The sequence below is a fragment of the Lynx rufus genome, unplaced genomic scaffold, assembly GCF_022079265.1.
Source record: "Lynx rufus isolate CCGP_SWC_20201006 ecotype Redwood Valley unplaced genomic scaffold, mLynRuf1.p SCAF_4, whole genome shotgun sequence".
NCBI lineage: Eukaryota > Metazoa > Chordata > Mammalia > Carnivora > Felidae > Lynx > Lynx rufus.
Genome location: NW_025814856.1, coordinates 118,840,807 through 118,860,948, shown reverse-complemented (window position 1 = coordinate 118,860,948; position 20,142 = coordinate 118,840,807). Strand labels below are relative to the sequence as shown.

General features: G+C 41.1%; 1 protein-coding gene across 4 annotated transcripts in view; it reads right to left on the bottom strand.

Annotated features, from left to right (window-relative positions):
• Window positions 1-20,142, bottom strand: part of SNX10 (sorting nexin 10) — a 75,338-nt gene that overhangs the window by 10,881 nt on the left and 44,315 nt on the right. For all 4 annotated transcript variants that reach the window (XM_047096406.1, XM_047096405.1, XM_047096404.1 and 1 more), the window contains exon 3: window positions 2,928-3,014. In XM_047096406.1, coding sequence (XP_046952362.1) covers window positions 2,928-3,014 — 87 coding nt within the window. The remainder of the gene's footprint in view (window positions 1-2,927; window positions 3,015-20,142) is intronic.

Below are 20,142 nucleotides of genomic sequence, written 5' to 3'. Positions count from 1 at the left end.
AGAGCATTCTCCTTCTCTACTAGATGTGCAAGGGAGTGCGATCCAAGGTAGACAGAGGATTGTGGTGCGCAGGGACAATTATACCCGTGGGGAACCCACGTGCCAGTTCTGGCCCTGCCATATGGCAAGTCACTTAAACTCCAGTTTGCTGAGTGGTAAAATGGGGGGATGAAGTAGTACACACCTATTTTACTGGGTGGTCGTAAGGATTGATGGTAAGTATCTGACAAATGTTATCTATTAATACTGTTATTAGAGAGGAGATGTCGGTTTGCTTCCAGCTACCCTAAGGCAGACTTGGAAAAGCCACCTACAGAGTCCCCATCCTAAGCAGAACAGCAATGCTTCTCCTCGGAGTAAACCCAAGACCAGTAAATACATGTTTCTCCTTTCTCCTTTGTGTAAAACAAGAGACTGGCAGATACCTGACTAATGGTTTCGTAAGATTTCTGTTCTCTACATTTATTTCAAACTTCTATTTCATGATCTTTACCTTGCCAAATGAGAGTGTTTTGGGTCCCCAAGATTTTTATTCTTTCAAAAATCATGATTATCCTACCACTTAGCACCTAAGCACCCAGCAGTTGTTTCCCTTAGCGAACGTGAGTGACTATGTGCCTGAGTTCTTAAACCACCCCCACCCCCACCCCCATGAAAGGTACGGCACAGCTCCTGGTTCTCCTAAACTTGATAAAGTTCAGGAAACTTCAGAATGCAGACAGATGAAGAGATCTGCCCCCAAAGGAGCTACTGGTCTAAAGCCTGTCACCTTTGACAACACGGCAGCAAAACGCACAAGATGGAGTCTGGGGCACAGTAACATTCTGTATGTGAATTTCAAAGCCTACTACAGCCTCACTCTAAAGTGACCCCTGGGGACGGAGTCAGCAGACCGTTCACACCAGGACGAGTGTCCTAACAAGGCCTGGGCAGGTGTCCTCTAGAGGACCAGGCCACTGCAGGGACTCCTGACACCTCAGGTAGGACTGAACCAATTTCAACTCCCTTTCATTTCTCTGTTCTGGATTATTGTGGATGTCAATAATGTGGGTGTCAGTTGGAGATCCACCTGGTACCTATGCCAGACAAAGGTCCATCCATAAGTCCTTCATTTGCAGGACAAGGTTAGGAGAGCATATACAGTTCACTAGTTTACAATTCTAAATAAATGCTGAGATTCCACAGTCACCTGGTATCATTTCTCTTGAGGTTCATTTAAATGGGTTAACTACCGGCTTCTCTACTGCAAAGCCCTATGGGTACAGCACCTAAATGAGGCTGACTAGAGCTCTCTAGTCCCCCCCACCCGGCCCCCCACCTCATTCCTAATCATAAACAGGTATGGATAGTTAGGACCAGACTATGCTGAGATCACTAATTTTTAAGTTCCTCTAAATCTGTTTGCTTATTCTGTTATCTCCCAAGCCAAGAAGATTTAGTCATTGTCAATGTATTAGCATTTCAGAGACACGCCAGAACACCACCAAATAATATTTGTGGAATCTATCATTTCTGGCTTGAGACAGACATTTCTGAATTCACCTAATGCAACTTATGTAGCAGAGAAAAAAATCTACGCTTTCATTAACTCTCTGAGGATAATTAAATTTCATGTCTCCCATGAAGTGTGATAAGGACACACAAATTTTTCAGAAGAAGTTAAAAAGGCAACTAAAGAATTACGTTTCATTTCCAAATGCTTACTCTTACATACTCATAATTTTCCACACAGAACGCATATCTGGTGGGATTTTATGAGTAAAACCAAAACAAAATCAAAATACAAGGTATACCCTGGCAGTGGTCTTCAACACAATCATCAAAAAAGCAGTTCTAAAAAAAAATAAAAAAAAAAAAAAAGCAGTTCTGAGTTTTTATTTTCTAAGTTGGAGAACTTTGAAAGAAAAAAAAGGGAAGAAAGGAGAGAAAAAAAAGTTTTATGGCTGATGCCTGGGTGTCTAATCTATCAATTTAACTATTTACAATGGGAAGATTAAAGGTGGCTAGATTTTATTTCACATTGCATACAGTCACAGATAAAATCTGAGTCTATGCTCCCAAGAGAAGTCTGGACTAAATCAGATGGGAAAAGGAACCTATCTTCACGATCAGGTCCAATAAACTATAGCCTGTGGGCCACATCCAGCCTGCCACTTAGCTTTGCAAATAAAGTTTTATTGGAATACAGTTACATCTATTCATTTGTGTATTGTTTAGGACTGCTTTCGCCCTACAATAGTGGAATTGAGTAGTTTTGAGACAGAATGTATACTCCAAAGCTGAAGACATTTACTACCTCAGTGTTTACAAAAAAAGTTTGCTGACCCTTGTTCAAGATGATTACAGAAGGCCATACACCACACAAAAATGCTCGAGATTATGATAAAGTATTACTTCCAAATAAAGTACATCATTTCTAGTTATTTACGTATGTTAATTATGAATCTAGACTAAGGCAAAATAATTGCACATATTTATTTTCCACTTTCTTATTCTACATATATAACCACTGCACATCAGTTTCCCAGAAAGCTCTATATCCTCTTAAAACCTAAGATTTATCAGGCAATCTATTACCCAGAAATATGCTATAACAGATCATAAAGAAATACCATTAATGAGCTATAAATACACTTTAACTGTGAATTTTAGATGTATTCACATATTCATACATGAAGGCAATAAACTTTAAAATATTAGTATTAGCAAAGGTACAATAAGCAATTCTAATGAGTAATTTTCCAACTTAAGGAACCAACTTACTACTCCATTTGAGACACAGGCATTAGTTATAATCATCCAAAGTCAGTTATTTGAGATAGGAACATTTTTACAAATATCAATTTGAAGTATAACAGTGTGTCCCATCAAATGCAGGATACCTAAAAACTGCCATGATTTCTGCAGACTATTGACTGAATACTTACATGAATACATATCTCATAGTCAATATAAGAATGCCAAAAGTCCTCCTTCTGAATCCGAGGATCTCGAACCCAGACGCTTACAAATTCCTGTAAAGGCATCATAAACAAAGGAATATGTTTCAGAATCGCAAGCAGGGCTGGAAAGAAGAGAGAAGCACACAGTACTGGAACAAAACTGAAATGAGCGTGGTTGTTCATTCTTTAAAAAACAAGAAGTAAAGCTAATGAATCAGGCACTATGGGAAGTCCAAGAGCATTTCTGCCACAAATGGAATTTTTAAAATGGTGTAAATCCAACCTGGGGGTCCTTCTAGGGAGTCTTACAGGTTAATGAAGACCGTAAGAAAGTAACTGATGTGTCATTTTGAATCGTGAAATATGTTCAGATTTTTCTCAAATCTTACTTTTCTTTCTTTTTTTCACTTTCTTTACAGCAGCCATTTCTTACTTTTTTCATCTCCCTACGTTAAAACCATAGGCCCTGGGGCACCTGGGTGACTCAGTCAGTTGAGCGTCTGACTTCGGCTCAGGTCATGATCTCGCAGTTCGTGAGTTCGAGCCCTCAAATTCGGGCTCACTGCTGTCAGCCTGTCAGTATAGAGCCCGCTTCAGATCCTCTGTACCCCTCTCTCTGCCCCTCCCCCTCTTGCGCTCCCCCCAAATATAAATAAAAATAAATAAATAAGTGAAATAAAAAAACTATAGGCCCTACCTGATAAATCCCTTCCTAGAAGAAAATAGAAGAGTGGCAAAGGACATGTGATAAGCAAGCAACGGAAGATGAAAATGACTTTCTACGCACCCCACCTTCATGAGAATAAGCAGCAATAACTTAGAAAGATGAAACCCTTTTATCCAATACTTTTCTATTTTTTTAAATACACTTTCCCATATAGTAAATAATTTCACCTTCTTAATAACCTCATGTTACGAGTAAAAAGAGATGTTAAAAAAATACCTGGTAGACAATCTTGTTCCTTTCAAAAGATAACAAAAATTGGAAATACAGGGTAAAATTTAAAACACAATGCTTTCCAAAAAGTGCTCTTTACTAAATATTCTTAGTATAAAAATATGACATCATATACAACAAACGATTATTATGTTTGGCATGATAAATCTGAAAGTATTAATTTATTCACTTGATCACAAATTTGCTAACTGAATTTTTAAATCTTATTACTTATTTTTAAAGATTTCATTTTAAGTAAGCTCTACACTTACTTAAAGTAAGTGTACTTTACTTCGGGTTGTGGGAACCCGAAGATTAACAGTTGCACGCTCCACCAATTCAGCCAGCCAGGTGCCCCAAATTCTTTCTAAAGATCTTATTTTTAGATAATCTCTATACCCAACATAGAGCTCAAACTCACAACCCCAAGATCAAGAGTTGCATGCTCTACCGACTGAACCAGCCAGGCACCCCTAATTCAATTTATTTTTTTAATTTTCTTAAGTTTATGTATTTATTTTGAGAGAGAAAACACGAGTGAGCTGGGGAGGGGCAGAGAGAAAGGGAGAGAATCCTAAGCAGCTCTATGCTGTTAGCACAGAGCCGAATGTGGGGCTCCATCCCATGGACTGTGAGATCATAACCTGAGCCGAAGCTGGATGCTTAACTGACTGTGCCACCCAGGTGCCCCAAATTTAATTTTATTTTAAATATTTCAACTTTTTATCTAAAAAGGGGGGGCATCAAAGCTGAAATCTTAGGCTTCTGTTACTGCTTTGTGCTGGCACATCTGAGAGGCAGGCTCTGAATGTTTGTAGAGCAGAAGCAGAAGAGAGATGATGGTGTTTTCTGGACAGAGTACCTCTATTCTGTTACACAGATCATAAAATGATCATATTTCAGCCCAGGGCATTTTTTAAAAAGGCGAAAAAAAACAGCTCACATTCCCTTTTGACACCTATGAAGTTTCACCTTTTTTAAATTTTTTGTTAACGTTTATTCATTTTTGAGAGACACAGAGAGAGAGAGTGCAAGCAGGGGAAGAGGAGAGAGAGAGGGACACACAGAATCCAAAGCAGCTCCAGGCTCTGAGCTGTCAGCACAGAGCCCGACCCGGGGCTTGAACCCACGGTCCAGACCGCAAGATCATGACCTGAGCCGAAGTGGGACGCCCAAACGACTGAGCCACCCAGGTGCCCCTCAAATTTCACCTTCTAAGGCAACATATACTTAGTTCTTGAATTTGAGACTTCTGCCCCACTGCCTGCCTGAAGGATACAGGGATTATGAGTTAATCTTCCCAAAAGTCTTACTTTAAAAGCTTTTCTTTATGTATTAAGTCATTTAGAAGACAGATAATAAAAATAAGACAACATAGTGATGCTCTTTTGGCCATTATTTCTCAAACCCCCTTTTTTAAAGTTTATTTTTATTTATTTTAAGAGAGAGAGCAAGTGGGGGAGAGGCAGAGAGTGAGGGAGACAATCCCAAGCAGGCTCCATGCTGTCAGCACAGAGCCTGACGTGAGTTGCAAACTCACCAACCGTGAGCTCATGACCCAAACTGAAATCAAGAGTCAGACACTTAACCAACTGAGCCACCCAGGCGCCTCTCAAAAGTACATTCTAAATTGTAAGAGAAACTGTTCAGAGATGGAAACTGAAACAAACCCAGGCACCCTGCCCTTAGTCTAACTGTCATTTCCGTCTCCTGTGAGTGTGTGTGTGTGTAACTCATTTCCCTGCAGTACTTTTCACACACCCAGAGCTCTTAATGGACTAATCATCAATGAACCAATGAACAGAAGGGAAAATAGGTTAGGAACAGAAGACCAGAATCCAAAGCAGACCACATTTATCTTTCCAAACCATGCACCTCCCCCCTCCCCCCCACACACACTTAGGGCTGCATTCTGGCTTTCATGGGCCTTGGGGACTTTTGCCTTCATGAGACCTTTCTGCCACATACACCAAAAAAAAAAAAAAAAAAATCAAAAATCATACTTTATAACCACACTGACATAAAGAGGAATATATTAATATTATATATTAAAACCTTTCATTTGATCTGAAAGTTCATTTTATTTTTCTGGTTTAAAAGGAAATTAAAACATTTTCAGTGGCCGACCAACACATGAAAAAATGCTCCACACATCACTCATCATCAGGGAAATACAAGTCCAAACCACAAAGAGATACCACCCTCACAGCTGTCAGAATGGCTAACATTAACAACTCAGGCAACAACAGATGTTGGCGAGGATGCAGAGAAAGGATCTCTCTTGCACTGCTGGTGGGAATGCAAACTGGTGCAGCCACTCTGGAAAACAGTATGGAGGTTCCTCAATAAATTAAAAATAGAACTACCCTATGACCCAGTAATTGCACTAGTAGGTATTTATCCAAGGGATACAGGTGTGCTGTTTCGAAGGGGCACATGCACCCCAATGTTTATAACAGCACTATTGACAATAGCCAAAGTATGGAAAGAGCCCAAATGTCCATCAATGGATGAATGGATAAAGAAGAGGTGGTATCTATCTATCTATCTATCTATCTATCTATCTATCTATCTATCTATATACAATGGAGTATTACTTGGCAATCAAAAAGAATGAAATCTTGCCATTCGCAACTACACGGATGGAACTAGAGGGTATTATGCTAAGCGAAATTAGTCAGAGAAAGACAAATAACATACGACCTCACTCATAGGAGAACTTTAAGACACCAAACAGAAGAACATAAGGGAAGGGAAGCAAAGATAATATAAAAACAGGGAGGGGGACAAAGCATAAGAGACTCTTAAATATGGAGAACAGACAGAGGGTTTACTGGAGGGGTTATGGGAGGGGGGGGATGGGCTAAATGGGTAAGGAGCATTAAGGAATCTACCCCTGAAATCATTGTTGCACTATATGCTAACTAACTTGGATGTAAATTAAAAAAAAAAAATTAAAACGTCTTCATGTTTTAATGAAAACCCCTAAAAGCAGTATGGGCCTTGATCACCACTATGCCTACACTGAGCAAGGCAGGACATTGATAACAGCAGGCAAGGTTATTGTGCATGCCCCCACTCCATCCCTCCACCACCCTACAGCCAGAAGGCACCCAGTCATCAGGTCACATGTGGGCCATGAGCCCTCACAGGGTGCCGGCAACTCCACTTTTCCACTGGAGAGGCCGAAGTTCTTGAATATACCAAAAGGGGAATTAAATATTTCCAACAGCTCATTGTTCTGTATTTTTTTTCAAATGTTTATTTTTGAGAGAGAGAGAGAGAGAGAGAGCGCGCTATGCACGCTAGCTAGGGAGGGGCAGAGAGGGAGGGGGGGACAGAGGATCAAAGCAGGCTCTGCACTGACAGCAGAGAGCCTGCTGTGGGGCTCGTACCCACAAACTGTGAGACCATGACCTGAGCTGAAGTCGGACACCTAGCTGACTCAGCCACCCACGTGCCCTTCAGTGTTCTATATTAATAGCAGAAGATATGCACCTGTTACTGAAATAGTGGGTCTCTACACAGACTAAACAAAAATGAAAAGAAAAGGAAATCCATTTGTCAATGTGCTACAAACTTGTGATTAAAAAAAAAAATCTAAACTAAAACTATAAAACCCACAGTTACTACAGTGTCACAACGCCCCTGACCACTCAACATTCTATTAATCGATGATGGTAGCAATGACAAATAGTTCTGGGGAAAAAAGGGGGGGCTTTTATTTCCCCCCACTATTTGCTTGCTACAGCCCAACCGTTAACATGTAAGCTTTGAGTAACATGTCCCGTTTCATGGAAAGAGCACTGAATTTATGGTCACAAGACTAGGGATAAATTCTGGTTCGCTGCATTCTAAATTATGAACTTATTCACTGAGCCTCAGTTTCCACATCTGGAAAATGGGAATAATGCCTGTTCGAACAATATCCCAGCTATTTGTTACGAGTATCAAATTATAAAACACCAGTGGAAACCCTGGGAAGTTTTTCATTAAGTACTACATGAAGGTAAAGTATTATTACACAGAAAGGAAAATGTTTATAATAAACCCAAAGCATTGAGACCTTCCCACAGACACTGGAAATAAAAAATTAAGCTAAACCAATTGTATGTGTTTCTTAAAGTACAAAAAATTATTAATTTAAGAACCCAGCAGCAAACACGCTAACACTGTAATTTTTCTGCAAAACTCAGACTGACCTAAGGATTTCACAGTACTTGCTCAGAGCAAGTGCCTCATAATATTTATAGAAGGGATGGACAGCATAATGAAAAATTACAGTAAAAAAGTCTTTTCTTCATCTCAATGGGTTGGAATTCTCAGACTCTGCTATTATTGTTACTTATTAAAGTCTACTCTTTACATAGGGAAGGACATGTTGAATACATATTCTAAAACTTTGCTGGGGGAAAAAAAGTCTTGTAAGAGCAGCAATGCATTAATGTTTATTTATTTTTGACCGGGGTGAGGGGGTGCAGAGAGAGAGGGAGACAGGGAATCCGAGAGGAACCCAACATGGGGCTTGAACCCATGAGCCGTGAGATCATGACTTGAGGGCAAATCAAGGATCAGACACTTAGCCTACTGAGCCACTTGGGCCCCCCAAGAACAGCAATGCATTTTAAATGCACATTTAAAGTCAACTATGGTGCTAAAACTCCAACTATTTTTTCAATCTTGAAAATTTTTAACTTGGTAGGAGGGCTAAATATCCCTATACTTTTGTGGATGGTGAGCTCTTCCCTTCTCACTCTCTTAAACATCGCTAGGGCCCTGACAGCCACCCCCAGCTGCTGTCTTTCACACCCAGATGCACTTCCAGGATGATCTCATGCAAACATATGCTTTCGAGCACCCAGCAGGAGCTGATGATTCCATCCCCAATCCAGCCTGGGCGTCTCTCCACATCTCCAGCCTCTTGCCTAGAAGTCTCACGAGCACAGAGTCTATACCATTGCCACACACCCCATCCTGCTCCCCCATCTCATCTCCAGCAACCCCGCCCGAAACGCAATTATGCCAGACTTCGCCTGCACCCAGTTCATCCCCCACACTAAGACAAGAATGGCCCCAACGCACACATCTGGGGATGTCACTTTCCTGATAAAAGTCCTTCAAAACCTGCGCCATAATTTTCAAGATCAAGTTCAGACTCCTTAGGTAGCACAACATGATTTTCACTCTACTCATGGCCAAAGGCAAAACAAAGGTCGCCTACATGACATGCCAGTCCAGCCCTCCATGCCTTTGAACATACTGTTCCCTCTGCCTGGACTGCGATCCCTACCCCACTTTCCGCTTTCTTCTTCATCATCATCTTCCTCTAGCCTTCATGGTCTGCTAACTCCAATTCTTCTTTCAAAATGCAACTCAGTCTCTGGAAATCCTGCAGTTCACCCAGTCTGATTCATCTGACTCTCCTCCGAGCCCCTAACATCTCCGGGCACATCCTGGGCACTGTCCCTACTTGCCACAGCTTACTGTGCTGTGATACCTGTAGGTCCCCTCTGTCGGACACTGAGGTCCTTCAGGGTAGCCCAAGCCGTCACAGCCGACCTGGGCGCCTGGCACAGCCAATGCATTCCATTAATATCACCTAATGAATAAATGAATGCCTGCAGGAATGAATGAACTGCCTTCGGGAAAAAAACAAGATCCAACCTGAACTGGAATAAAATCCTCATCCGCTTGGGTTCTTGGACTCCGTGAATTAATGAGAAGTTATTTAGCAGCTGGTCTAAAGTTTATCTTAATTTACCAAACCCCTTCCTCTAAGGGTGTGCCAATTAACAGCATATGGCTACGCGAGCAATGTTTAAGATCTATGAGAACAAACTGTTTTCGAGCACCCTAAAGAACTCTAGAAGCACCTATTTACATAGAAATAATTGAAAATCATTCTGATAGCTTCAATAACTTGGGTCCCCGAAGACCTGTGCCAGACGACAATTTGTTTGCCTAGTTGGAGTTAAAATATGTACTTGAAAGTAATAAAAGTACATTTATTTTAAAATATTCTATAATTCAGATGGGCCTCCCCTCCCCCACCCCGCAATTAGTAGGAATTAGTGAAGTTTCGCCGTACTTCCAGCTATGAATAGCACACCCAGGAAGCCAAGGTTCACCTATAATCTCTTAATTAGACGCATCCCTCACGATGCTGCCCACCATCCTTCAAAGGAATGTTGACAGCTTGTCAGCCGCAGAGGACAGTTCCGAGTTCCACACCTACAATCATATGGATTTCCTCTGAAAATTGCTTCAGCAGCAGCAGTCAGTCAATTTAATAACCTTATTAAACACTTTAATGACTTCTTGGGCCTAATGACTGTATCTAGTGTGGAGGAAGAAGCCAGGCAGAGTAGAATTAAAAATTTAAACTAACTGATCCCTACTGTTCTCCATGTGGGAAAAGGCTTCTGAAGAAAGAGAGACTGCTAGACTCTTTGAAAATCTAATTCCTGTGTTCTCTTATAATAATCGCTCTTTGATTGTAATGCATCCTGTCCCCCACCACCACTGCCCCAGGTTCAACCTTTGTCTATTTACTCATCTACCTTGTCTTCTCTTCCTTAGCCCTGATAGGAGATGAAATTAACAATAAAAATAACTGTATTATATAGAGCACTGTGACAAGCGTTTTACATATGTTTTTCTTTAATCTTTACAACAATTCTAAGGAAGCGGTCAATTAATTATCTGTCCCATTTTACAGATAAGGAAAGTAAGGCTTCTAAAGCTTAATTTAAGCAACTGGCCCAAAGCCAAACAGCCAACAGACTGAGCTATTGGCCATTTCAATATTCAAACTCAAAGCTTGTGCTCTCAAACATTCTATCTAGCGGTACTTTTGGCAATGATAAATCTCAGATGATTTCCATCTTCTCTGTAATTATTTTGGAGGGAAAAAATTATCTTTGTTGCTCTTAGCCAGTATCAGTTCAGACGACATGCTCTTCTCAAAGGCTTTCTATTCCATTTTTATATTTCTAGCCCCAAGCACAGTAGTAGCACATAGTAAGTCCTCATGAAATGTTTGAAAATTAATCAAACAACTGATTACAGAGATAACTCAAAAACAAAGAACGTAGATTCCGTATGCTGAAAATTACAAGATGCAGTTGAAAGAAATCAAAGAAGTCTACACTTCTCTGTATATGTCTACATAAGTATATGTCTGTACTGCGTTCATGTATTGAAAGACTCAACACAGTAAAGAGATCAGTTCTCTCCAAACTGATCTATGGGTTTAATGCAATTCCTGTATAAATCCCAGTAAGATTTTCTGAAGACACAGATGAGATTCTTCTAAAATTTACATGGAAAGGGACAGACCCTAGAATAGCCAAAACAATTTTGAAAAAGTACAAAAGAGTGAAAAGAATCCCCCTGCTGCAGTAATCAAGACAGTACAGTATTGGGAGAGGTACACAGATCGACAGAACAGAACAGAAAACCCTGAAATAGACCTATACAGGGATGTCCAACTAACTTTTGACAAACGTGTAAAAACAATTCAATGAAGGGGGCGCCTGGGTGGCTCAGTCGGTTAAGCGTCCGACTTCGGCTCAGGTCATGATCTCGCGGTTTGTGAATTTGAGCCCCGCATCAGGCTCTGTGCTGACAGCCCGGAGCCTGGAGCCTGCTTCAGATTCTGTGTCTCCCCTTCTCTCTGCCCCTCCCCTGCTCACGCTCTGTCTCTCTCTGTTTCTCAATAATAAATAAACAAAAAAAAAATATTTTTTAAATAAAAAAACAATCCAATGAAGTATAGACAGCCTTTAAACAAGTGGCTCTGCAGCAATTAGACATCGACAGGCCCAAGATGAACTTTGACCTGACCCTTGCACCTTCCACAAAAATTAATTCAAACAGATCATATATTTAAATGTAAACACAGGGGCGCCTGGGTGGCTCAGTCGGTTAAGCATCCGACTTCGCTCAGGTCATGATCTCACGGCCTGTGGGTTCGAGCCCCGCGTCGGGCTCTGTGCTGACAGCTCAGAGCCTGGTGCCCATTTCGGATTCTGTGTCTCCCTCTCTCTGCCCCTCCCCCGTTCATGCTCTGTCTCTCTCTGTCTCAAAAATAAATAAACATTAAAAAAAATTAAAAAAATAAATAAATAAATGTAAACACAAAACCATAAAACAGTTAGGAAAAAATATGAGAAAATCTTTGGGTCCTAGGCGTAGATGAAGAGTTCATCGACTCGATACCAAAAGGATAATACACATAAGGAAATGGTTATACAGTGGACCTCACCAAAACTAAAAAACCTTTCCTCTGCAAAAGACCCTGAAAAGAAGTTGAAAAGACAAATGACAGACTAGAAGAAAATATCTGCAAATCACACATCCTTCAAAGGACTTGTACCTAGACCATATAAAGAACTCTCAAAACTCAACATTTATGTGGCACCTGGGTGGCTCAGTAGGTTAAGCGTCTGACTCCTGATTTCAGCTCAGGTCATGATCTCCGGTTCCTGAGTCTGAGCCCCACATCAGGCTCTGTACTGACCACGAGGAGCCTGCTTGGGATTCTTCCTCTCCTCTCTCTCTGTCCCTCCCCACACAAGCTCTCTCGGTCTCTCTCAAAATAAATAAATAAACTTAAAAAAACAAAAACAAAATTCAACATTAAAAAAAAATTAAGAATTCGATTAGCAAATAGGCAAAACACACACAGAGACCTTTCATCAAGGACATACAGATGGCAAACAAGGACATGAAAAGTGGTATAACATCATTAGCCACTAGGAAATGCAAATCACCACCATGATGTGACATCACAGCACCTACCAGTTTCTGGGGGTGTTATCCCTATAGTTTATGTTGGCCATTTTGATAGGTGTGGGTTGTTTTTTTTTTTTTAATTTTCACTGTAGCCTAGCTTTGTAGTACAGGAAGCATAACCTTGTGCTAATTGTAAGAATATTTACTCAGATTACAAAAAGACAAGTAGGGACAAAAGCTAATAAATCAGAACCTCTAAGTGCTAATGAAGAGTAATTTTTCATAGCCTTGATGAGAATTTTCTATCACAAAAATGAAAACTTGTTTCATTATGTGTTCACTTTCTCAGGACTTTTTTTTTTTTCCTATTCCAAAGTATGTTTTACATGCTTATGTGTTTAAACTAAGGATTCATTCATATTTTCATTCATTCAACTAAAGAACATGGACTCTGTGCTAGGCACTGTTCTAACTTGTAGAATTTAACCAATGTCTTATTCACCAGTGTTCTGTTCAGGACTCTCACATAACAATCTCAAAACTAATATTTAACCCATTTTGCACACTACATTCTTTACAAATAACAAGCTTGAAAGGCAGAAGGAATGCATCAAGTGAGCTTCCTATTTCCTAATAACAGTTATGACAAATCACCTAAAGGAATACTACAAGGGATGTTACTTTCTACTTTATAGCTTGGAGGGTGTTTAAATGCCATGCTCTGGCAGTTTTGAATGATGATTTTTAAGAAAGCTTTTATTACTTTAGGAGAAATAACCATGGATAAGATTCACTTAGACCTGCCTTTTGTATGACTTATAACAGTTCGTGATGTCGCAAGCTTTTTTATACAAGTAGGGTTCAAAATTAAGGAGAGTTACCTTTTGTATCTCGTAATACATTAGGAAAAGTGCAGTGGGAAAAAACTCATCTTTTGCAGTAAGAAGTAATTGCCAACCTGTATTAAACTATACCACAGGACACAATCAGCAAAATCCAGTTTGTGAAAATCTCTACTGAACAAAAAGATGTAGTTTCTTCAACAAATTAATTACAAAAGGGGAAAAAGGCAGAATCACAGACTGTAAGCAAAACAGTAACTAAATGCAATGTGTGGTCCCTATTTGGATCATAATGAGTACTAAATACATACATTCCCCTCCCCAACAGAAGCCAAAAAACTTGAACACTGACTGAAGATTTGATGGTATGAAAGAATTAATACTAATTAGTTAAGGTGTAATAATCTGGTTTGTTCCTAAAAAGGGTCATTTGTTAGAAATGTATACTGAAATATTTACAGATGAAAATACACAACGTCTAGAATTTGTTTCAAAGTAATTCACTGCCTGGTCCCACGAAAAAATGAATATGGGTGGGGGATAGCTTGGTCATGAATGAACAATGTGCTAATTGTTGAATCCTTAGAATAACGTAATGAACCCTTGTGTACCTCTCTGCTTTGTGTACGTTTAAAATTTCACAATGAAAAGTTACAATCAGAGAAAGTGAAAGGGAAGAAGGGAGAGAGGAAGGGAGGGAGAGGGAGAGGGGGGTCATCCTAAGATGACTGCTTTATGAAAAGGAACAAATGTGGCACCTGAAAGTGAAAGCAAGTCAGAAACAGAGACCTAAAATGTTAACCATTTACTCAACATTTATTGACATCATTAACATAATAGCCTAATACTTATCTGCCTTAAAAAATAAGATTTTTTCATTCCTATAAAAATAAAACATGTATGTAATTAAAGAGAGATACATAAAATTTCAAACACAGATGAATACACCATGAAAATGAAGTCCCCTACATGCTGGACGCCCTGCTTTTTGTCTACCTAGTGAGGACTTTTATAATTTTTATATTATATATAGATATAGAATTGCATTTGTATGTATATATATTTAATTTTAACACAAATGGGATCATAATATAAATACTGTTTTGTATCTTGCTTTATTTACTGCACAATCTTTTAGAAACCTTTATATGTTGAGCATATATAATTCAATGTAATTTGCTTCAAAAGTGTTAATTTTAGGGGCACCTGGGTGGCTCAGTCGGTTAAGCATCTGACTTCAGATCAGGTTGGGATCTCGTGGTCTGTGGGTTCGAGCCCCACGTCGGGCTCTGTGCTGACAGCTCAGAGCCTGGAGCCTGCTTTGGATACTGTGTCTCCCTCTCTCTCTGCCCCTGCCCTACTCATGCTCTGTCTCTCTCTCTCTCAAAAATAAATAATAAAAACATAAAATTTTTAAAAAACAATAAATACAAGTGTTAATTTTAGCACAGTTTTGGATATACAGAAAAATCCCCCCTTATCTCACATCCAGTTTTTCCTATTATTATATCACACCCCACAGGCAAAGAAGGAAAAAAAAAATTTGTTTGGCGGAGTAGGAGAGCGTTCTGTCTTGTCTTGTCACTTGCCTTCAAAGTCCCCAGCATCACAGGACCCAGGTGGAAGGCCTGCTTATGGGATATTCTTTAATGACATTCATTGGTTCCAGCCCAGTCAGTTTCCAATCAGTTTCCCAATAACAAAAGTATGCTTTCCTAGAGCGAGCCCAAGAGGTTACCATCAGTCAGCAAAAGCATATCCTGAGCACGTAAATGTTAAGTTTTGAGGCAACACATCCAAAAGAGCAGCACATCCCTGGCATCTGTCCCTGTAGGGCCCTGTCTCCTCCCTCGGAGGCAGGGTCCTCATGGTCCCTGGAACTCTCCTGGGCCCACTTGGATCCGTTCCATTCAGGGTATCCACTGCCACAGAGCTGAGGATTTATTGCCACTAGATGTCAATACTGGTAGTTGCTGCTCTACCCAGTATCAAGTATGTACATTTTGAAGAAAAACCCTCATCCTAAAGGTATACATTTCTCAAGGTAGAATTCAGTCGTCATGATCCAGGAGAGCAGAGGAGATATACATCCCGTCCCCAACACCTACACCCACAAAAGGGGTTTCGGCCCACCCTTCCAGCCATATCACAGAGGCAGGACTGCCCCATTTACACCACGTGAGCCCTGGGCAGAGGAACAAACCCAGTGCCCTGGAGGGACCAGAATGTGGGACGTCATGAAACACTGTTCGGCAGGAGGGAACTGTTTATTCACACATCACAGAAGAGGAGCTCAACGTGGCAGAGAGCAAGGGCCTTTAGTGACGCAGAAAAGCCAAACTGCTCACTCTGGACATCAGAATAGAAAAAGAACAAAAATGCCTGACTCCACGAAAGACAATCTGAAACACGTTTCCTGACACAGCCACCTGCCTTTTCATTAGGATACTGGGTTCTGTCTCATTAAACAGAAGAGTTGATTCAGTTGAGTCCACCTAATTATTCTTATTAAAATATGTAACCATAATATTTTAATTGTAAATTAAAGTTGCATGCATGAATGAATCTGAATTCATTTTAATTTTACAATGGCCCAATGCCAGGGCCTTTTTATGGGGAAGATCCATCAGCTTGCATACTGTTCTCCTGGGAATCCAAACCAATGTGCAAATGGAATATGTTTAACTAACAAGGGAAACTCTCGCTCCCTGTTCTCCTCTCTCTAGATTTATTACAATAATAAAGCTATTTTAACAAGAGAGACTAGATTTGGTTACCCACCCCCCACATCTATAAAAATTTTTTTTTTTACCAAACTTCTAGGCTGGCTCTATCAGTTAGGTAGAACCAACATGTCCCTCTTAGGCCATCTGAATTTTTTTTTTTTTAATTTTTTTTTTTTCAACGTTCATTTATTTTTGGGACAGAGAGAGACAGAGCATCAACGGGCGAGGGGCAGAGAGAGAGGGAGACACAGAATTGGAAACAGGCTCCAGGCTCTGAGCCATCAGCCCAGAGCCCGACGCGGGGCTCGAACTCACGGACCAGGAGATCGTGACCTGGCTGAAGTCGGACGCTTAACCGACTGCGCCACCCAGGCGCCCCATTAGGCCATCTGAATTTTAAACAAAGGTAGTAAATAGGTCTCACTTCATGTGCCAATGTCAAGATTAATTAGGAATGTCTGCTATGGGCACTGAGTGGAAAGTGCTTACACACACACTGATTCCTTGGTCTAGGTTCTAGAGCAATCAGTGATACTACATTCAGCCCTTACATATGCAGTCAGGTGGGAAATGAATTATTTCCACTGAACAACAACCAGGCACTAGGATATTGAAAAGCTCAGCCAAAACCTTCTCCACTTCTGACCACACGGACTACAGGTTAGGTGGTGAGGTAAAAATACCTTTTTATAATTGAGGCTTTAGGAAAGCCTCTTCCTGACTTCTAAGCGGAGGCCTGAGGATAAGGAGGAGTTAGCCACTCCACTCAACATGGAGTGAAGTCTGGGGGAGGAGAGATTATCCAAGCAGTGGGGAAAACATCTGTGAAAGCCCAGGGGCCCAGAGGACACAGAGCATTCGAGTCTGCAAAATAAGCTCCAAAATAAGAAGTGAGAAGTGCATCAGGGCAAAGGGAGGCACAGACGATGAGCCTGGAGAAAGAAGCAGGGTCCAATTACAGAGGGTCTTAGTCACACATTTAGGAGTTTTAACTTTGTTTAAGAGCAATGCCATTAGAAGCCAGGAGATCATTCTGGCCACAGGGAAACAGTGGACTGTCTGAGCAACACTACATTGTAATACATCCAGAACCTGACCCGGCTATGCTTAGTTCTTGCTGACAGAGGCTAACATAAATTTCCAAACATTAAATCTCTCTCTTCTTATAATACTTTTTTCCTTTTCAGTTGAAGGACTTTCTAGTTTAAAATTCCTTAATTTTATGGGGCGCCTGGGTGGCTCAGTTGATTAAACGTCCTCCTGTTGGTTTCAGCTCAGGTCATGATCTCATGGTTTCATGAGTTTGAGCCCCACATCAGGTTCCATGCTGACAAGGCAGAGCCTGCTGGGAGTCTTCTCCCCCTCTATCCCTGCCCTTCCTTTATTCGCACACACTGTCTCAGTCTCTCTCAAAAAAAAATAAACTTTAAAAAATTACTTTAAAATTCCTTAATGTTATATTATTATTATTATTATTATTATTATTATTATTATTATGTTTACTTGTTTTTGAGATAGAGAGAGCATGAGCAGGGTAGGGGCAGAAAGAGAGAGGGACAGAGGATCCAAAGCAGGTTCTGTGCTAAGAGCACAAAGTCAGATGTTTAACCGACTGAGCCACCCAGGCACCCCAATGTTATAATATTATATAATTATTTATAATAAAGGACTTTTGCAATCAATAAAACACTTTCTTTATGTAGGTGGTTAAATTATTTTTCGTGTTGTAGTTTTTATTAATTGAAATGCGTTTGTAATCAAAATCAAGTGCTTAAACCAAGTAAAAAATTTAGAAAATTAAAAATTAAGAAATTTTTGGGGCGCCTGGGTGGCTCAGTCGGTTAAACGTCCGACTTCAACTCAGGTCATGATCTCGCAGTCCGTGAGTTCGAGCCCCGCGTCGGGCTCTGGGCTGATGGCTCAGAGCCTGGAGCCTGCTTCCGATTCTGTGTCTCCCTCTCTCTCTGCCCCTCCCCCGTTCATGCTCTGTCTCTCTCTGTCTCAAAAATAAATAAACGTTAAAAAAATTTTTTTTTTAAAAATTAAGAAATTTTTAAGTAAACCCTCTAATTGGAAAAACAGTCTTTGTTGCTTTCATTGGCAGTTTTCCCCCCTACGAGAACTTTTTTTTTTTTTGAGAGAGAGCACAGGTGCACACAAGTGGAGGAGGGGCAGAGAGACAGGGAGGAGAGAAAATCCCAAGAAGACTCCAGGATGTCCGTGCAGAGCCCAACACGAGGCTTAGGGCTCAATCCCACGAACCATTATATCATGATCTGAACCAAAACCAAGAGTAAAAAGCTTAACCAGCTGAGCCACCCAGGCACCCTTCTCCCCTAAGAGAATAAGGTTTAAAATGTGCCTTTGGAGTGTGCCATCAATCACATAGTCTCACTCTCTCGGCACTGCCTGCCCAGTGGTCAGGACAATGCAGGTGGTGTAGTGAAGAGTTCACCTCACCCAGAGAGAGGTCTGGCCTCTGCCCTCAGATACTGGGAGGTGATCTCTAGGCCCCTGGAACATCCTGCCTGACAGGAGTACCTTTGCCTGCCTGGGCTTTGGCCACCAGACAGTCCAACAATGTGCATATGATGGGAGTTCGGTTGTACCAGCTGCAACCTCTGGAGGAAATGGAGACTAAAGATATTAGCCTGACCCCAGGAGGAGTGGAGACTAAAAGGCAGCCACACAGGAGGACGCCCGGGTGGCTCAGTCGGTTAAGCGTCCGACTTTAGTTCGGGTCATGATCTCACAGTTCGTGGGTTCGAGCCCCACATCGGGCTCTGTGCTGACAGCTTAGAGCCTGGAGCCTGCTTCATGAAGATTCTGTATCTCTCTCTCTCTCCCCCTCTTTTCTCCCACTCACGCTCTATCTCTCTCTTTCTCTCTCTCAAAAATAAACATTAAAAAAATTAAAAAAAAAAAAGCCACACAGGGAGTATGTGACCGAGCCCCAGTAAAAACTGGACACCAAATGCCCTGCTGAGCTCCCCTGCACATATCCTCACACATCAATGGTGGGAGTGTAACTCCAGCAAATCCATACAGAGAAGACGAGCAGGAGCTCCACATCTGGATGCCTCCCCAACTCTGTCCTCTGCATCCCTTCATTTGGCTGGTTCTAATTTGTGTCCTTTCCCTGTAATAAACCGTAACTGTGAGTATCATAGCTCTCTCAGTGAATTCTGTGAGCCTTACGAACTATCAAAACTGAGGATGGTTTTGGGAATCCCTGAAATTGTAACTGGTGTCGGAAGTGAGAGAAGTCATGTGGGGACTTGTAGTTTGGCCAACTTCACTGAGAAGGTATTTCCTGAAACAAGCAGCCTGATCCCAGTGTTGTTTAATATAGAGACGAGAGAGAAGTCCTGGTATTATGTGAGGTTACCTCTGTGGGGAAGATAAAGGGGACTGATGGGAAGGGCCACACAGCACTGTCTGGGGTGCTGGAACCATCTATAGCTGAGTGTGGTTACACAGGTGTACACATAAGGGATAATCTGTTGTACACGTAAGATTAAGGAATTTTATGCATTTTACTATTTATATGTTATACCCCAAAAGTTAAAAAACACTGTCTTTGAAAACAGGAGAGCCAAGGGGCACCTGGGTGGCTCAGTCAGTTAAGCGTCCGACTTCAGCTCAGGTCACGATCTCACGGTCCATGAGTTCGAGCCCCACATCGGCCTCTGGGCTGATGGCCCAGGGCCTGGAGCCTGCTTCGGATTCTGGGTCTCCCTCTCTCTCTGCCCCTCCCCCGTTCATGCTCTGTCTCTCTCTGTCTCAAAAATAAATAAACGTTAAAAAAAAATTTTTTTTTAAATGAAACAAACAAACAAAAAAAAAAACAGGAGAGCCAAAAAAAAATGTAAAAAAAATAATAAAAAGAAAATGTGGGAGCCCAGCCTGGAATTAAAGGGTAGAAGTGAGCTGGAGTAATGAGAATATGAACCGAAAGA